The 20,147-nt window shown below is 34.3% G+C and overlaps 2 protein-coding genes and 1 pseudogene across 2 annotated transcripts; 1 reads left to right on the forward strand and 2 right to left on the reverse strand.

Moving 5' to 3' along the window:
* Positions 1-1,167: 1,167 nt before the first annotated feature.
* LOC133199067 (uncharacterized) lies at positions 1,168-19,865 on the reverse strand. The gene is made up of 2 exons (XM_061334954.1): positions 19,570-19,865; positions 1,168-1,549 (listed from the first exon to the last, which is right to left on the reverse strand). Exons 1-2 carry the CDS (start codon positions 19,826-19,828, stop codon positions 1,371-1,373), a joined length of 438 nt encoding a protein of 145 aa, XP_061190938.1. The 5' UTR covers positions 19,829-19,865; the 3' UTR covers positions 1,168-1,370.
* LOC133198820 (P2X purinoceptor 7-like) lies at positions 8,836-9,914 on the forward strand. Its single transcript, XM_061334791.1, has 4 exons — positions 8,836-8,891; positions 9,048-9,164; positions 9,307-9,546; positions 9,651-9,914. The coding sequence occupies exons 2-4, from the start codon at positions 9,123-9,125 to the stop codon at positions 9,912-9,914; spliced, it is 546 nt and encodes a 181-aa protein (XP_061190775.1). The 5' UTR covers positions 8,836-8,891; positions 9,048-9,122.
* Positions 10,713-16,252, reverse strand: LOC133198821 (uncharacterized; annotated as a pseudogene).
* Positions 19,866-20,147: the final 282 nt, after the last annotated feature.

Consider the following 20,147-nt stretch of genomic DNA (forward strand, 5'->3'; position numbering starts at 1 on the left):
ACTGAAAAGGTAACACACCCAAAAACCAGGGTGAAATAAACTGAAGCTGAATTTGAAGCATACTGTAAAAGACATAAAAGAACACTCAGAACGAGTGTCAACAGTATCTACACAGATTACTATTCCCCTCAAGAAAACATGGGGGAAGATTGGTGAGATAATAAAAAATTTTAACAAATAAATTTTTAATTTGAACCAAGAATGCCAAATACAAGTGTTGAAAGTAAATTGTAAACAGTTGTAGCCCCCAAGTTTGAATTTAAGTTGGAAGAAAAGAACAACACCAAAGAAAAATACAATTTGCCACCACCTTAAAAAATTACAAAAAAAACATACAGTATTTCACATAGTTTAAAAATTGATATCTTTACTTGCAACACATACTGAAAACTAGCAATGAAAAATAAGACTAAATAATATGTACATGTTTGCAAATATTTACGTATGTCCTATGACAAAGTTCATATAAAATCGTGCTTTAGAAATGAGTCATAGCTAATTTTTTCTGGGCTTGCTGAATACCCTTGAAGATTTGTGAATGTAAGTAGTGTAACAATTTGAAGACCATCTTCCTAATGTTTTAATAACATGATCTTCGATACGAGCTTTCTGTGCTGTGGTAGCTGCTCCAATTCTACATGAATGACCATTATAATTGTCCGGATTGAAACCTAACCTCGATAAAAGAAATTTTAACTTCTCTATGCAAAAAGACCTGGTTAAGACGGAACCATCTTTGGTAACAAATAATGGTGTAAGTACACAGAAAAATGTTCTAGCTTTTAAGTATATATATTTATGCATGGCAGAAACTGGACAAATAATGTTATTTGTTTATAAATAACTGAATTTGCACTCCTTTTCTAAAAGGATCAGTTTTTGATTGTTTCAGGTTAATTACAATAGAATTCTCAAAGCACAGGATATCTTGTGTTGATAGACAATCAGTATTGTTACTTTCACATTAAACAGTAAACTCTCCACATCGTAAAAAACCAAAAAATGCTACGGTACATGCTGCCTCTAACAGGTAACATGTACACATGTCAAATATTCCAGAATGAAGCAGTTCGCAAATTTTACAGAGAACAGAACTTGTTATTGGTAATTTTGTTCGTTTAACAGATTTACAAGCTTGTTTTTTCTTAACACCATTCAAAATTGTTTGTAAACATTCTAAAGGTTGGCCTGACATATTCTCTAAGGGATTGAAACCTTCCATTTTCAAATAGAAAAATCTAATGCCACTAAGATATAATTTGATTGTTGAATATGACAAATGGAGATGATCATCATAATGAGCAACAAAATATAATAACATTTGTTCAGAAATAGGAGGTAAAGGACCGTCTGTTTGTTTGTGAATTCCTCTAAGTAAAGTTAATTTTAACATAAGTGTCAAGTCTTACTTGGTACAGTGCTCGGGTTTTACTTGAAATGGATTGGTCCCACAAACTGCTTACGACGCTGTCCAGATTACTTCCTTCAATGGTGGGCAGGGAGTGCTGATGCTGTCTGCATCTGGAGCCAACTGACGAAATCTGTCCATCTGAAAGCGAGATAAACTATCAGCTATTTCATTCTTAACACCGGGTATATAACTACTATACACGGCAAAGTTATATAGTTAACCTTCTCATTAAATTTATGATAACAGGTTCCTTAGACCTGCCTTTAGTAATGATATGAACCGCAGCCTGGTTATCACAATGAAACACTACTCGTTTGCCACACCAATGTTTACCCCAAAGGATACAGGCAACAACGATGGGATAAAGTTCTAATAATTTAGTTTTGAAAATGGACCTTTAACATAGCCTTGCTGTAATTCGATATTAAGCAATTCATCAACCACTTCTTGATTTTGTCTGGCTGTCAGAGCATTTTTGCATTCGTAAGGTGATCTTCTCTGCTCCTGGGTATTAAATAAACTAAGTATATAGTTATGATGAGTAAGAGTGCCTCTTCCAAAATTGTGAATTTCATGGCCCCAGTGGCAGGGGTTCTGGTGTTAGGGCAGGGCTCTATTGATTATATAGTGAAAATGCATTTATTCATTGAAAATCTTTTTCTCTGCTCCTTGGTATTAAATTCAGTAACTAAGTACATAGTTATGATGATCAAGAGTGCCTCTTTCAAAATTGTGAATTTCATGGTCCCAGGGGCAGGGGTTTTGGTGTTAGGGCGGGGCTCTATTGATTGTATAGTGAAAATGCATTAATTCATTGAAAATCTTCTCTGCTCCTGGGTATTAGATAAACTAACTAAGTACATAGTTATGATGAGCAAGAGTGCCTCTTCCAAAATTATGAATTTCATGGCCCCTGGGTCAGGTGTTCTGGTGTTAGGGTGGGGCTCTATTGATTATATAGTGAAAATGCATTATACCTTTGAAAATCTTCTCTACTCCTGGGTATTATTGAAACACATTAAATACATAGTTATGATAATCAAGGATGCCTCTTCCAAAATTATGAAATTCGTGGCCCCTGGATCAGGGGTTCTGGTGTTAGGGCAGGGCTCTATTGATAATAAAGTGAAAATGTTTTAATTCTTTAAAAATCTTTTTCTCTGCACCTGGGTATTACTTAAACAGACTAAGTACATTGTTATGATAAGCAAGGATGCCTCTTCCAAAATTGTGAAATTCATGGCCCTGGGGATAGGAGTTCTGGTGCTAGGGCGGGGCTATATAGATCCTATAGTGAAGGTGAATTATTTCTTTGTAAATCTTCTTCTCTGCCCCTGGGTATTGTTTAAACAGACTAAGTACATTGTTATGGTACGCAAGGATGCCTCTTTCAAAATTGTGAATTTTATGACCCCAGGTTTAAGGGTTCTGGTGAGAGGGGGGGGGGGGGGGGTTCTATTGATTATAAGGTGAAAAAGCAAAATTTCTTTGAAAATATTCTTTTCTGCTTCTGGTTAAAAAAGCAAAGAAGCTAAGTGTATAGTTATGATGAGCAGGAGTACTTCTTTCAGAGTAGGGAATTTCATGACCCCTGGGTCAGATGTGCTGGTGTGAGGGTGGGGCTCTTGATAATATAGCAAAAATGAATTAATTCTAGTAAATAATCCTGTTTGCTCCTTAGTGTTAAGCAGATAAACAAAGTGATTAGTTATGATGAGCAAACTTATGGTCCCAGGGTCAGAAGCTCTGGTGTTTTTTTTTTTTGGGGGGGGGGGCTCTAATATAGTGAATCTGTAGTAAAAATGCATTATTTCTTTAAAAATCTTCTCCGCACCTGGGCATATCTGAGGCAAATAGAGTAAAAAAATTTTATAAGGAAGGGAATTTTTACCAGATTTTTGAACATCTGGACCATTTGGTCAAGTGATCTGGTCCTGGCCAGGGCTCTATTAGTTTGTATTCTACTGAGAGGAGTTATTCCCCTTTGCCATTTACTTTTGATAATTTATCACTGTAAATAATGTACTTGAAAGGTAAATAGAATAAGAGAATTATGCAAAAACGTTTATTGTATAATACAAAAAGTACTTTCATTGTTTTAATGATCAGATAGACTTGTAAGTAGTAGATAAATAAAAATAAGACAAAAATAAATTGTCTTATTAAATGTTCATCAAAGACCAAGAGAGGCCAATGTAAGAGATTTCAACAAGGGATTAAAATAGTACAGAAGCATTGATAATTTTTTAATATACTGTATGGTGATAGTGATAAATGGGGAACAGATTAGAACCTAATTTATGAACTGTTAATGAATATTAAGACCAACTAGAGCGAGCTCGTTGCAAAGCAACGAATAGGTCTTCCGTTGGAGCTGCGGAAGGAAGAAGTGACCTTGAGTCAAGGTCATGCCACATTCTATGTAAGCAATCTTGTAACTTACAATATTTCGCTAGGAAAAACTGTAAAGGAATTTACGTGACCTTGAACATTCCAAATGACCTTGTGTCAAGCCATGACACACTCTCGTCATAAAACCCAATCTGTGTGTTACCGACTTGAAAAGTTCACAGTGACACGTCATGTTCTTTTAGTCCATACATACATTCAAAACATCTAATCCTTAGTGACCTTGAACTTGAGTCAAGGCCATGTCACACTCTGCATGATACCAGTAATGTTTCACTACTACAAATACGGTAGCGAAATTACAGTTTATCTGTAAGTGACCTTGACTTGACCAAATGACCTTGCATCAAGGCCATAACACACACTGGTTAAGAGCAATCCCAATCTGTGGGTTTCTGAATGGATAAGTTCAGCCATGTTTTTTCAGACCATACAGCGAGTCGGAATAATTTGTTAGGTTCAACACAATGATTTAAATATTCATTGAGAATGTTTTATGTCCAGTTTGGATAAGTAGTAAAACGTGGAGATCGGTCCTTTGGATGAGACCGTATAAGGTCTCGTGTCGGGGTAAGTGCTAGCATGAATAGGATCTCTTATGCTATAAATTTTGAATTTACCGGGTGGCAGTAAATACAAAATTTACAACATGACATGTAAATTTTGTACCGGTATTTACTGACAACCGGTAAGTTCAAAATTAACAACATGACAGATCCATGGCACTTGAAACTACCTCTGATTTCAAAAGATTTGCACTGTTCCTGATTTGTATTGTTTGAATGGTATTTCAAGCTTGAATGCTGCACAGGTGCTTGTGGACAGGAACACCCCCCCCCCCCAATATACACCCCGGGGTCCAAGAATATTTTTATTCGTCTTTTTCCATAAATTAATCTTCTAGTACACATTTATAATGTATTCCATATGAAAAATTCAAAAAATAACGTAGAATTAACGTTTTATTAATAAATCATACCCGCGGTATTATGAAATAGAGAAGGTAAGTCACTTCCATTTGTAAACACTGGACCCCTCTCGGATATCGGGCCTAAAATATCATATACCTACCACATGTCACCAAAATATGTTATTATATCTTGTTTCGGTAGATATTTCTTGTCTTTAATCGTGCTATTTAATTGTCTATGCATTCCACAATAATCCGAGTATTCATCGTCAAACGTAAAAAATGTAAGATTTGGAAATGTCAGAGTAGAAATTATACGGAAGTGATGCAGAAACGACACCTAGCGGGTAACTCTCGAGTTCCGAGTGTTACAGAATTAAGGGAAAAGCCAGAGGTCTACAGAAAAGTTCGGGAAAATTTTGATAAAGAAGTCGAAATCGATTCATTAGAATTTAAATTTTGCTGCAGATTTTCCAGATGAGTTAGGGTAGTCATCAATATTCTTTTTAAAGGATTTTATCACTCAAACCAAATAGCGTTTTAAAAACGCTTTCTAACTGCACTTAACCAGTTTGTACAATTTTCCTGTTGTTCTTCATACTCACATAACAATTGTTTATAACATGTCCGCAGAATGCAATTATTTGTATTGAGCAAATAGCACCAATATTTCAGAATTCGAAGTTTTCTTTGAAAATACATTGGGCATCTACCAAATTCGAAATAAACCATGAAGTTATTTGTAGATTTTCGAAGCGACATAATTTTCTTCAAAAAGTTAATATGTACTTGCTCAACATGTGGGGCTTTATGAAATCCCCACATCTCACATCCATAATGAAGAACAGAACCTATATATGTATCAAATAAAGAGAGGGTAGTCTCCGCATTTAGATTATTCCCTTTCACTCTTTTCCACAAAGAAAAAGTACATATTTCCTTAACATTTTACTTGTGGAATGCTGATCATTTTCTCCGTATTCCATCCCTTACTGCTCAAGGCCGTAAGTACCATGTACATTATAAAATGTATAAATTTTCAGCCATTCACCATTTATATCCTATTAAAATTTTAATTCCATCTATTTTGATAACATTAAATTGCTGGAAATATAGTCGAAAAATCCGGGATGAAAATAATAAATGTTAAAAGTGAAATTTATTAATTGTCGGAAGTGCAATGCAAAATTCCGGGAATCAAATGCACCGAAAATGGTACCTCCCCCCACCCAAAGAAACTATTAGTACACACTTCGACGCTCAATTGACCACTCCAATGAACACATTAAATCGTTACATTTTTTTAAGTTTTAGAAATAAAATAAAAGACCTTAAAAAGTTTATAAAATAGGAAAGCTTAGTCACAGATATTAATCGTTGCAGACCTTGTTTTTCATTCATTTGACGATTCGCGAATAACAAATGTCGCGTATGATTATTGGTTTACATTAAAATACCGGTAGGTTATGGATTTCTCTCGGAATTCAACACCAGCCCTCACCTATATGTATACGTACCTGAACAAACCAACCGATTGACAATTTCGGCTCTAAAGAAAAACATTGTATTCTTTAAAGGGGGGGGGGGGGGAGGAGGGTGTAGGTATCGTGATGAGAGGAATTTGATCACCTGTCAGTCCATTAAACATGAAAGATTATTTTGGAATATTTGTATACAACTGCGTGGCTTTCTTAGAACCAAATTAGTATTTGTTAGAAAAATTAAATAATTATTTAGATGTTTAAGATTTGTGACATATTTGTAAGAACCACTTTATTTACCAAACAAAGTTTCTCCCTTATATGGACGCCGTGATATATTTGATAGGCTGTTTAATTACTATTAGGATATATTGCCATTCAAAGAACAAACACATTTTTTTTAATTTGGATAAAAAGTCTGACAATTTTCAACCACGTTTGCTATAATTTTACCGAATCGGATCTTTTTTCCGTATAGTCGAAATGCATGGACGAAGGATAAAAAACCGTATGCTGATCAATCAAAACATCATTGCGATTGGGTAATTAATTTATGGAGACATGTCTTTTTTCTGTTTTTCTTTATCTGTGAATTACCCGTTTGCTTTGTACACAAGCATGTGTATTCTGAAAGCTCAGGATGTATTTAGTTTGGGCGCTCTTCCATGTAAAACTGCATGTACTTACAAGCATGTATCCGTAAAATCGTGTATTGGGATATTCTGTTTATTCGACGAAATAAAAGAAAAGAATAAGTATATCGTTCTGTACAATACAATTATAAGTTTGGTAGCAAATAATGCAAACTCAGAAGTAATTAATTCAATTTTTGATTTTCCCGAGAATTGAAAACGTCACCTCCACTTACAATTATTATACATGTGTACATGCAGTTTAAAACATGAGACAGAAAAATAAATTGTTGCAAACCTAGTGGTTAAGTCGGCAATTAAAATGTATAAAACTTAAAATGAATAAATACACAGGCGGATAAGATAATGATAAAAATAAGCGTGAGATAGAGTGAAATAAAATAATATTTAAGATTTGAAATGATTTCAAACACAATTTTCCATTAATCACTATGAGTACACATTGCATTTTAACACCGATATGACCGCAGCTCGCTAACCTCTGCGGCCACGTGTGAACGACGAGTGGGTTACAAATTTTGAAGTTAGATCTAAACACAGAGTGGAATGTAAACTGTCTGCTGTAAGAAGGCGTGAATTATTGTATGTTTAAAAGTATTGTTTTATGTATATAGTTTATTTAATATTAAATGAAAAATTAAATGAAGAAATAAGAGACTGATAGTAAAAATTATACTTTACACAAGTATTAAAGCAATATAAGCTGTCAGCGGCGGCAATTTTTTAACCCAATTTTATGAGGCTAATTAACAATAATGTGTTAGAAATAGATAATCTGCAAGTATCAGTAAACTACAGCTGTTGCGTATACACAAATACATTAATTAAATCGATCGTTTGTTTGAACTGACCGTCTCTCCAGCCACCGGTAATTAATATTCGGGACGGGATACGGAGATAACCGAGTATTAAGCAGCGCGTGCAAGATGCTGAATCCATTATCAAATCGAAGATTGAAGAATCAGAGGTACGTTATAAATTTACTCTTTAACATTTTTAAAGTGTTGTTTCTTTCACAGTATTGCATAAAAACTTAAATAAGCCTCACCGAAAGCATAACAGGCTAAACAGAAAATAGAGTGACGTTTGCATAAATGAAGAGGCCCCCAACGGGATTTCTATCTCCAGATCAGTAGAATGTGTAAGATGCTGCAAGTGCAAGTCGCGTTTTACGCTCCTATTTGCCTAGTTATTGCACTCTCAAGTAATTTGAACTTCTTTTTTAGTGTCTGCATAGAAAAAAAAGTAATAAAAATTTTAACCATTAGGCCTATAAAAAATTGTGCATAGATCAAGTTTATGCAAGTTTGCTGAGAATATTATTTCTCTGTCAACACGTGTATGTAGTATAATCATGGCAATAAGTGAGTCATAACTGCATTTTCAGTCTATATATTTCATGGAAAAACCTTTTTTTTTAATAAAAAAAATGTTATGAGGTCCAATTTCCATTATTTTTTTTCTGAATAATACAGAATAGTTCAAATTTTCTTGTCTCAAAATGCAAAACAAAATGATACACTAATCACTGAGAGTGAGAATAATTCATGAATTTTTCAAGACAAAAATTTCTTACCTCAAATTATGATTTCTTGTAAATTAGAGTCTTGGAATTTTACTTTCACATTTGACATGTTATATCAATGCAATTCTTACACTACAGATAAAATTATTTTGAAATTATGTGAAGAATCTGCAAACAAATTCTACATTTATGTGTTTTAGTTATAAAAATAAGCAACAAAAGACACTGCAATAATATTTTAGAAAAATGGATTTTCAATGAAATATATAGTGGAAAAAAAATATGGCTCACATATGGTCAGGTACTGTGGGTTTTACTTGAATGTAAAAAATAAAAATAATTTTTGAAATCATATTTGATTATATTCGTACTAATTTTATAGTTATCAAATGGATCAAGATCAAGGAGTGTTTCACCAAATTCACCAAGTTCATCAGATAAAGAGATATCCAATGTCAGACGAAGAGGGCGTGGTAGAGGCAGACAGCCTAGAGCTACTGGGGTAGGAGCAAATTATTTAAACTCTTTACCCCCTCTCCCAAAAAAATGTGACAGTTTAAAGCTACTGAGGTAGTAGTGCAGTTCTACTCCTCCCCTACCCCCCCTCCCCCCCCAAATAAAACATAAAAAACAAATGAAGTGTTGTTTATGATTTTAGGTCTTGAGAGGTCGAGGACGTGGAAGGTGCAGAGGACGACAGCGCGTGCAGCCAGCTGGCTTGAATAGACTGGAAATGGCAGCTCAGGCTCGACGGGACAGACAATCTCAGCTTGAAGTATATACACATATATATTAATATTTATATATTATAAAATGTCTATATCAATGTCTATATCAATTGAAATATATAAAGTTCTTATTTCAGCCAGCTTATAAATATCAATAAAATTCTTTTAAAACAAGCACTTCAATTTCAGGAATGTATTTCCAATATGGACTTGGCTGCACTACAGGAAACTCTCAAGTTAGTCTGCAAGAAACAGCCTTCATTATTGATGGATGTCCTGAAGACTGCAAATGATAATGGGGATCCAACACCAGGGAATAGCCCTGCGGTTCCAGACTGGTGCTCTTGCAATAACTGTAGGGAGATGCCTACCGAGAGGGAAAAACTGTGCTGTGGAAAAATACCCCAGAACTGTCACACAAAATTAGCTGTAAGTTTTCATTTTTTCAAATTCTGATCAAAATATTATTATACACTAACTAGATATGAAAAAAGGTGAAGATAAACAGTCAGTGTAATGTCTATTATGTATAGGATTTCTATACCATAGTGCTAGATGAATTGGTTCTCGAAGTTGCCATGAGATTTAGGAATGATGCTTTGGCAGAACCTAGAGATGACAACTACAACAGAGCTCATCGACATACAGCTTACAGACAATATGTTATGTGGATGCATGGCCGTCTTGGAGCTGGAAACCAAAAGGTCATTCCCAGCTGCTGCATATGGAAAATTCGAGACCAATATCCTGAACCTTCTGGTCAATATGTGGGATACATAGAAGGAGTCTTAGATTGATAAAGACAACATTTGATTTTCACATATTGCTGTTTTTATATAATAATAAGGTTAATTAAACATTGAATAAATCTTTGAAATACTATGTATCATTTTTCATTCATCAATGTGAAAAGAAAAGAACAAAAAAAGCAAAACATGCAATGTCATATTTAAAAGACTGTATCAAACACCTATTGATGAGTTACTTGGGTGTCAGAGTTAAAGGTATTATTTACAAATTTACAAAATTCTGCAATAACATAAATGTTCAAAGTATCCAAGCAATTCAGAAAATTGCATATCATAAATCTAAAAAGTTTTTTGATTGCAACATTATCCTTGTTATAAGTAGCTTGCATAACTCCAAAGGAGTGGGGGGTATACTGTTTTACCCTTGTGTGTATGTCTGTGTGTTCCGTGTCTCTCCAAAACAATTTTTTTTGCAGTTTTCTCAGTAACTCCTCATCACAGATGCTTGAAATTTTAGCACAATCTTTGTTTAGGCATGCCATATGGTGGGATTCATTTTTATTTGAATCTGATGTCAACTTCCTGTTTATCCGTGCGTCTGTCACTAACAAATTTTTCGTCACAGTTTTCTCAGCAACTACTCATCACAGATGCTTGAAATTTTAGCACAATCTTTGTTTAGGCAAGCCATATGGTAGATTCATTTTTGTTTGAATCCGATGTCAACTTCCTGTTTATCCATGCGTCTGTATGTACCAAATTTCCGTCGCAGTTTTCTCAGCAACTACTCTGCGCAGATGCTTGAAATTTTAGCACAATCTTTATTTAGGCATGCCATATGGTAGGATTCATTTTTGCATGAATTCGATGTCAACATGAGAGTGTATATTCACATCAGAGTGGGGGTATTACTAGTGAGCATTCGCTCACCGACTTCTTGTTGTTACAGGTAAATGTTCAAAATTGCAATATTAAACAAGATCAGAGACGTGTCTCTTTTCTTGATTCTGACTAATTAAATGCTCTCATGGAGAAATCGAGATTTCTTCTCTGCCACCAGAGATTCAGTTGGCGGTGGAGCAACAGGAGCTAGGGTCTCGAACACACGTCGTGGATCCTCCACATCAAGGACAACTGGCTTGTTCATACCAACAGGGTCAAAAATCCTATTCTGAAGACACAGTTTCATGATGTCAGTTGCATATGGATATTGTTTTTCTTCTCTTACTGGGTAGGCAGACCATCTTCCACTTTTTTTGCTGTAGTACCGCTGATGCCTAAAGTACAAGATTCAATATATTTCAAAATGCATTCCAACCTAGTCAGCAAAATAATTTACAATGGTATATTGTAGATTTTAACTTAAAAAATAAATGAATGAGACAAAAAGAAACCTTAGTGATCCATCTTTTCTTTTGGCAGCTTCTCTGTCACAATTTGCATTGTGGTCCAGTGCAGCAACAAGGTTTCTCGCTCTGTACACTGGAGGTGTTTAAGAATGGCGCTTTGATGGGTACTTCAAAATAAGGTTTTGAAAGTTCTCCAAAGCGGCTGTACTTCTGTAAAAAAAAAAAAATCACTAAATAAACTATATACATGGTGAAACCTTCCTGAAAAGTTTTAATCTAACATTTAAGAAATCTGTTATATATATATCACATTTGTGTTTTCATTTTCTAATGGAAACATTATAATTGGATATGCATAAATAGAAAATATCTGTAGAAAAATGTAGTATACAATCAATTTTGTGTATACCGGCAATTAAGGTAGTAAGGAATCTTCTTTATTAGTCTTTTGTCCCTAACAATTTCACGCACGGCAACATGTGCTGGGGATCCTGCCTCAAGGCAATCTTTGTTCCTTTCCTCTGTTAATGGACCATGCTGGCATGAACTTTTTGCTCCTGCTCTGTATGGCAAAATCCATTCATGCTCATTCACAACATGATGTATGACTCCAAACAAAATGCCCTGAAAAGAAGAACAGTCTAAAATTATTTTTTTTCACTCTCTATTAACACAAACTGAATCAAGTGGTTTTTCTATTTACAGTTCAAACTTACAATAAACTCTTCTTCTGTATTTGCTACAGAGGAACAAAACCAAAAATGGTTTACTATCTCTCTTGTCCACTGTAATATTGGTTTTTTTGATTTTTCTTGTCCAGTCTGAAAATAATGTTCAAAATTCAGTTTACTCATTTAGCATTTTTCCAAATTTTGAAAATGTTCTTAAAATAAAAATCTTAAATTGTCTCACCTTTATTAGTTTTTTCCCAAGGTTTTTTGACCCATGCCAGATGTCGAATGAATGTTTTATTTCTAAGTAATCTTTTTCTGTTATAAAAACATGATGATAGCTACAGTAAATCTAATTTATATATTTATCCCTAAAGAAAAATCAGAAAAAAATCCTAATTACAGATTTAAGCTTTAAAAAAGAAAAAAAAAAACAACAAAAAAAAAAAAAAACAAAGAAGTATACAAAGACACATCTATACTTATAAATTAATAAATTTTGCAAATAAACTCCGAAACGGGTGCACCAGAGTTCTTACTTACTCCTCTAACAATACACTAGATACAAGATGATGTCCGTAAACTATTTTCAGATTTCACTCGCATAGTAAGTATCGTACATTAAATTAAAAGTCTACTTTCATTTTCTATAAACAGCCATGAAATAGCAAAAACGTGAGTACGGTGGCGTTTCCGGTTGGCGGATCTAAGTTACTGGCAATTTTTAATGAGACTGACAACAAGCAATCGTTTATTTCATAAAACGTCAACACTGAATTATTCAATCAAAACTTCATTCAAATGATATAAGAGAAATAAGTTGTGATAACGAATTAAAAAGGGAAATGTGCAATTATTTTCATCATTCACCGATCTTAATATTGACGGAAGCTTCTAGAACATCATACAGCAGCGAGTCCGATGTTAAAAAAGAAAACGAGGCGATAATAGCTGTATGAACATAAAAAAGCTTTTGAGTGAATGGTCATTGAAATAATGGTAAATCATTGATAACACTGTAAGTTGTGAATATATTTTATTTATAGATCGAAAGACTATTACATACATATATGTAGTGGGTTTTCCTAATAAATTTATCGGTAAAATTTTTATGTATCCTTTACTGAGAGCATCGTGGCAACGAACCCGAAGTACAAGTTGTGCTTACATGCAAAGAGAAAATTTATGAATAAGGTATTGTTCAAATACAATTAAAGCTGTAAAATTTTGTGCTTTAATCAATACATTTCAGGGTTTTTTTTCTGAATACAGTCCTTTGTATCAAATACTCGGCCTATTCATAGGGCGTTAAAAGCTAATTTTTACAGATGGTACTTGGGTCTTGGTTTATAAATACGCATGTACCTTATTGATATGTAAAAAAAGTAAAGTACATTTTTACATATCAATAAGGTACATACATAGTTATAAACCAAGATCCAAGTACCTGTGAATTTTTACCCTCCCCCCCCAAAAAAAAAAATCAATTTATCAGTAATATTCGCTGCTTTTATCCTTGACGGAAATGAATTAGAGCATCTGAGTACAATATCCATAACATAGTATAACAGGTTTCACAATTAAAATGTCAATTAATGAAATTATTATTTTTCAAGTTTTTACAAAAAGGGGGTGGGGGGGGGGGGGTGGAGACGTAAATCTACTTTATGCGGGATTTTGAACAAAGTATTTCTTCCTGCTATAAGCCTGTAGGCTGTCAGTAGAAACTACAATATATTTTTTGTCGGTAGTTATATAAATTCAATTCCCCGCGCTTGCGCGGGATTTCATCTAGTACTCATTAAAGCTTCAATCTGCACATGTGCATCTGTCACCACTTCCACCACATTTATTTCTTTTTCAAGGAGAAACTGCAGGCCCTTCTGAAAACACGCCTTTTCAAGGATTGCACTTTTTCTTCCTGTCATTCTCTTGTCCATGGTCACTAAGCACAGTATCTTGTGGGTTTCATTTTCCATAAATGTGTACGTACAGTACTGTGCGGAATGACCTGGACTGTCCATACGACCATCGCCTACGCAAACAAACAAAAAAAAAAAACAAATAATCAAAATAAAAGAAAATTTAAATATATCCTCTTCTTGACAAAACAAACAATACAAGCATTTGGTTGATATTGTACTCACCAAGAACAACAACATCTTTTCCTCTGAATTCTTCTAGAATATCATTCTGATGCTTTTTCCAAATTTCTTCAATTGTTGGAGTGACATAGGTTCTTTGTATCTTTATAAATGATGAGACAGACAGAATGGGGAGCTTCAGGAACTTAAAAAACAGGGAAATCTTTTGAAAATTATTTCCTGACGCCAGTAAAGCTGCTGAGATTAAAACATCCCCACTGTGAACCCGTCTATTAAGAAGAGGTTGCGAACACCATTTGTGTGCCTCATGATTGTTTGTGCAGACCTGGAACAGACATTTAAAAAGTGCCTTTGTATTTCAAAAAGAAAGGTGAATGATGCCTTGTCACAATATGTATTATATATGATTCTTTTAAAATTATACTGAAGTTCATTACCCATCTCAGGTACACAGCTGAAGACACTACTTCTGATGAAATGTGAACTTGAGCTTCACATCCTTTCACCCTACAAATCTTAGGGACTCCTGTTTCTGCCAAGGTAATCAGCTGATTAATGTAAACCATGGCTGGACAATCATGGACCAGTTGTTCAATTTCATCATTGTTGCGTATAACTGGTAGACAACTATACTCAGCATGTTCTACAAATTTTTCTTCATCGTCCTCAATCTCTTCTGAATCCGACTCATCTAGCGTCACACCATGGTCAAGTCTATAGAGAGAATAAAAAAAACATAACAAAATTATAAAATTTATGTTATTACAGTTTAATGAACCAATTACCAATAATTTTTCCCATTAGTATGTTTCATGCTATCTGAAATATTTACAATGATTAAACATATTTAACCTCTTTTAATTAAATTTTATATTACTAAGTAAATAATAATTCTAATAAAAATTACTTTAAAGACAGGTGGAAACTTGGCTCATATTCTTCATCATCAGAAGAGTCATTTTCTTCGCATGTCAGTTCAGAGGCACTCATTGTCAATCTAATAAAAATGCATATATCAAAATCATTCATGCTAAAATAATACATGACGTATTTAGGCCATCACTAATAATAACAATATATTTTTTTATGTACTCCGACTTACATTTTTCAAGGTGGGAATGTAAGTAGGTGTTTTGTTTGTTTGTTTGTTTGTTTTTTTTTGCAGTATCTATAGCTAACATCAATTACTGTCATAAAAAGCATAAACTTAAGATTTATTGATGCTTTCATGATACACCGGATAAGACAGATTTAATATTTATTGCTATAAAAATGTTATTTCAAACAAGAGGCACTGGGGCCACATCGCTCACCTGAGCACTCTGGCTAGGAAACAGCAGAAATCAATTCAGTCCTGAAAAGTTTAAATATAAAAGTGGTTCGGGGGGGGGGGGGTGTACTTCATATGGATGCTTATGAATTAATATGACAAATATGCCCCTGTATTTTCCTGGGGGTCATAATTTGAACAAACTTGAATCTACACTACCTAAGGATGCTTCCATATAATTATGACCAATCATGGTTTTGCTGTTCTTGAGAAGAAGATTTTTAGAGATTTTCCCAATATATTCCTATGTAAAACTTTGACTACCCATTGTTGCCCCACCCTACCCCCGGGGGTCATGATTTGAACAAACTTGAATCTACACTATCTGAGGATGCTTCCATTTAAGTTTCATGTTTTCAAGCACAGTGGTTCTTGAGAAGAAGAATTTTAAATGATGCCATTAATTTTTCACGAATTCATAATTATCTCCCCTTGGAAAAGAGGGTCGCCTTTAATTTGAATCCCCTTTACCCAAGGATACTTTGTGGCAAGTTTGGTTGAAATTGGCCCACTGGTTCTTGAGAAGAAGATGAACATGTGAAAAGTTTACGATACCAACGCCAACAACAACAGACAATGGACAAATTTCGATCAGAAAAGCTCAGGTGAGCTAAAAAGTATCTTAGAGAATTATAAACCTTTAAAATGAAACAATGTCTATTTCCCTTGACCCCCCCCCCCCAAAAAAAAAAAAAAAACATTTAAAATTTAAAGTACTGGGGAAAAGATAGGGTAAGGGCAATTTTGACAGGTCAGTCGGAGTACATCAAACAAATTAATTTTTATTGGCCTTAGAAAGAAACATTTTTAATATGTGTGACAAAAGAGCAATGTTGTCAAACCTAAAAGGATCCACAAAACTGTCTGAAAATGGCTTAAAGGTCTTAGTCCTTGGATCTGTAGGTTCTGCAATTTCCTCAATGCCAGACATAGCACTTTCAACACTGAAAATATTATTTAAATTTTCTTTTTAAAAGTAAATTTTCTACATAATAATAATGATAATAATTTCAAAACTTCATTTAGAATGTTTTTGGTAATTATATATGTATTCAAAAATTGACACAAATACTTCTCAAAATTTTGCAAATGTAAAACAAGCTTGGATATTTACTCTTTTCCCACTTCATTTGGTGAAATGTCAGACAAATCAGACTGAACAATACATATTTTCTTCAAAGCTGGTGGACCAGGCGTTGATGTAACACAGGGTTTGAAGTTTTTTCCAGCAGGAACACTTGTATATTTTTGCTCATCCTTAGCTTCATAGCTAGAACAATGAAATCTAAACGTTTAACATAATTATATAAATATCTTGTATAGTTATCTAAACGTTTAACAGAGTTTGGTTATTTACCCTTTCCGTGCCTCACAATATTTACGCTATCAACTGGCTTACGAAGATACTTATTTGTTGTATATTACAACAAAAAACTAACATCGGCTGAATAAGATATGATGCTTACAAGTCAAGTAAGGTACTAAGAGTTTTCTCCAATCATTTATACTAGTATCTTGCATTAAATTGGCTATAATTAAACTTGTACACACTTACTTGTCAAGCAGAATCTTTGCAACTTCGATATTTGTTTTCACGGATAATTTTGTCCGCAGCTCCGTCCAACGATCGTATTGATCTCCAATATATATTTTGTTTTTGTTTAACCTAGCATTCGCTTCCCTTTTAGTCCTTTTTCTTGCCGAATCCGTTAATTTAATCTTCGCACCACGTTTTCCCGACATCTTTGCTCTGCATCTCCGACAAGCTGCACATGCGTACATCAGTACGAACATCAGTCTCCGAGCGTTTGACCCAGAGGTCACTTGCATATTTCTGACTACGTCGGGGAAATATTGTCTTGCAAGACAAAAATTCATGAACAGCTCTTTTTCTCTTTTTCGACTTATTTTAGACCTTCAATGAGTTCAAATTTAGTCTATAATTTTAAATTTCAGATCGATAAAATGTTTTCGTGCTACATTCGTGATTAAAAAAAAATTGCCGCCGCTGACAGCTTATATTGCTTTAATACTTAATATTTCCATCAGTAATTGCAATTCTTTGCCGTAGCACCTTTTCAATTACAATTGAAATAGAATACAATAACATGGGATAGAGAAATAAATTGTTTGTTTCTTTTTTAAATCGTATTGTTCTGTCGACAGTGACCAGGTCGGTGAAAGCGATTAAAATTCGTAATGATTTTATGCACTAGTGTTTAGAATTAAGATTAAATCAAAGATGAGATTAAGTTATCTTAAAGATTCCATAAAAAAAACCATAATGTTTCATTAATCGTTGTTTCTACACAACGGATTTGTCTTCTCAGATGTTTGTTTTGTTTACATGGCCTATGACCGCAGGTGGCTGGTACACTGGTGACCTCGGCAACGTGGGATCGCAGGTTGCGTTACATAACAATAAACATCGAGGTGAACATGGAGAACATAAACTGGTAAAATGCGTACAGATAATGATCATTATTTATTCGATGCTTAAAGTTTAATATTACTTATATAGTTATATAAATACATTTAATTCCTTCCTTTATTTGAAGACGTGTTCCCTTTAAATCTAAATTAAAAAAGAAAAGAAAGTTGTAAAAAATAATTTATGAGTGAACCACAGAACACGTTTAAAACCTTATTTAGAAGAAAATTAGCATTAAATACAGTAGGGTATATAATTTATTGCAAGTTTGTTAAAGTTACACACATGAAGAGTTCTGATTTACTTGCCGAATGAAAACGCTTACCTGTTTACGGGACCTACATATTACGACATATTACGCAATACTCGAACAAAACAACATTTGTATGAGATCAATAAGGTGTTAAAGAACAACTTTAATTCCGAAAGCCATATCGAAATATTTACCGTTTTTGAGTTATAAAGCGAAAACTTTCAAGGGCTCTAGATCCCTAATTTTAGGGGCCAGCCCCTTTTTAATGATATCAAATGAAAGCTCTTGCTATTATGAACAACTTTTATTATACATGTTTTAACAAAATATTTTTAGTTTTAAAGATATAAAGGAAAATATGTCAATGTTTTTGCTCTTTTTCGCGTTCTAACTTTTGACCCCTCTCTAGCGCCATTTTTAATGCAAAAATCAAAAAACAAAAACCGATGTGCACAACTTCAATGCTTCTTCTTTTCAAATTCAAAGGGTTTTGTGCTCCAATTATTACGGTCTCAGAGCCTTTGTCTGGAAACCAGAGGCATAAAAATTTCAATCAAAGGGGAATAACTCGTGAACAGAAGGTAATTTCCGAATTGTATTACAGTATTCTGAGAGTGTTTTGTAAAGTCTAAAAGCTCTGAAAATTTGAACAAAATCCGTTCAGAAATGAGGAAGATATGAAGCTTCAAAGTTGGCGTCTAGGAAAAAAAAAAAAGAATAATAAGAATAATCTTAACCATCAGAATCAGTAGAAGGTCTTCCGTTGGAAACGGAAGACCTTAATTATGTTGTTGATCATGATCACCCTATTTATTTTTCTATTGGGCAACAAAGCTTCACCTTTCAGTTCATTTTATACTCTATGCATAATGCAAATTATTGTATCATACTCAGGTGACCGTTAAGGCCCTTGGGCCTCTTGTTTGTATCAGTCTTAGTTTGTTGGCATTCTACTCTAGAGTGGTTGGACTTGCATGATTTACAGACATGTAAATATCAGCAATAAGGTTTGGTGCAACCTTTAGTAGCATTGAAATTGTTGCAAATCTGTTCACCTTCATAGAATTTAACGTCACGCCCGTGTATGTCAACTGCCTGTCGAGTTGAACGAGATGTCATAGGCTGTCTTGTACTTTGACTACGTCTGAAGGACCTTTGTGGACACATGAGGGAGCTGTGTATTTTAGAATGACAAAAGTCGCAAGATTAAACGGGAGAGCCTGCACACACTAATGTTCTATGTTCATAATCTCCTTTTGACCAATCAACCTTGATGTTATTTTGCAACAGCAATGATGCACATTTGTTTAAGGAAATTTGATGATATTCGTAAAGTGTTCTGGCCAGATATTTGCTGTTTCTATAATATGAGCTAAATATGCATCTAGTTCATCTGTTCTATTGGGATAAGCGCTGCACATTATTCTTTTGTATCTACCAAACGCAACAATAAATTCGTCCAGGGTCAGATTTCTGATTAATCTTTCGTCGTTCTCTTTAATTTTCTTGTTGGTTGGTGTTGTATAATTTGGGATAAGTAAAACGTTTAAGTTTACGTCCTTACCTGCAACTATGTCAGCTCGAATTTCCGATGACACTAAATCCACGGCTGAAATCTGAGAGGAGGGAGTTCCTGCCTCAGATGTTGACATTGCCGTACTTAAATTTAACTGTTTTGCTTCTGTAGTTTTGTTCATGGTGTTTCTTAAACTGGAGATAGCTTGTTGACATAGCTGCAATGTTGAAAGAAGAACGTTTTGTGCTTGGCATTCGGCGGCCATTGTTGTTGTTGCCGGCAGCACGGTTGAGGTGGGTAATATCATGCTAGCACCGGATTGCCTAGAGAATTCCGAGTTGGATCCATTCGCATTACTTGCTGCACAGAATTTAGAATGGGACTCGGCACACTAGTTGGAGATCCTACTGCATTTCTAGCCAATAAATCGGCATTGCGAGGAGCGGGAGTAACTGCTGATCCGATAGACATAGCAGCAGTGTTTGTACTATTTGCATTATTTCCGATATTGTCCAAGTAAATTCTCTTTAGCGCACTGTGTGAAAGTGACACATTAATACCAATTACAAGATCCGATAATTTCTGTTTTAAAACCGCTACAGTCCAATTTGAAGGATTATCCGCAT

The sequence above is a fragment of the Saccostrea echinata genome, unplaced genomic scaffold (assembly GCF_033153115.1).
Source record: "Saccostrea echinata isolate AGI-Se365-2 ecotype Australia unplaced genomic scaffold, CSIRO_AGI_Sech_v1 ptg000033l, whole genome shotgun sequence".
NCBI lineage: Eukaryota > Metazoa > Mollusca > Bivalvia > Ostreida > Ostreidae > Saccostrea > Saccostrea echinata.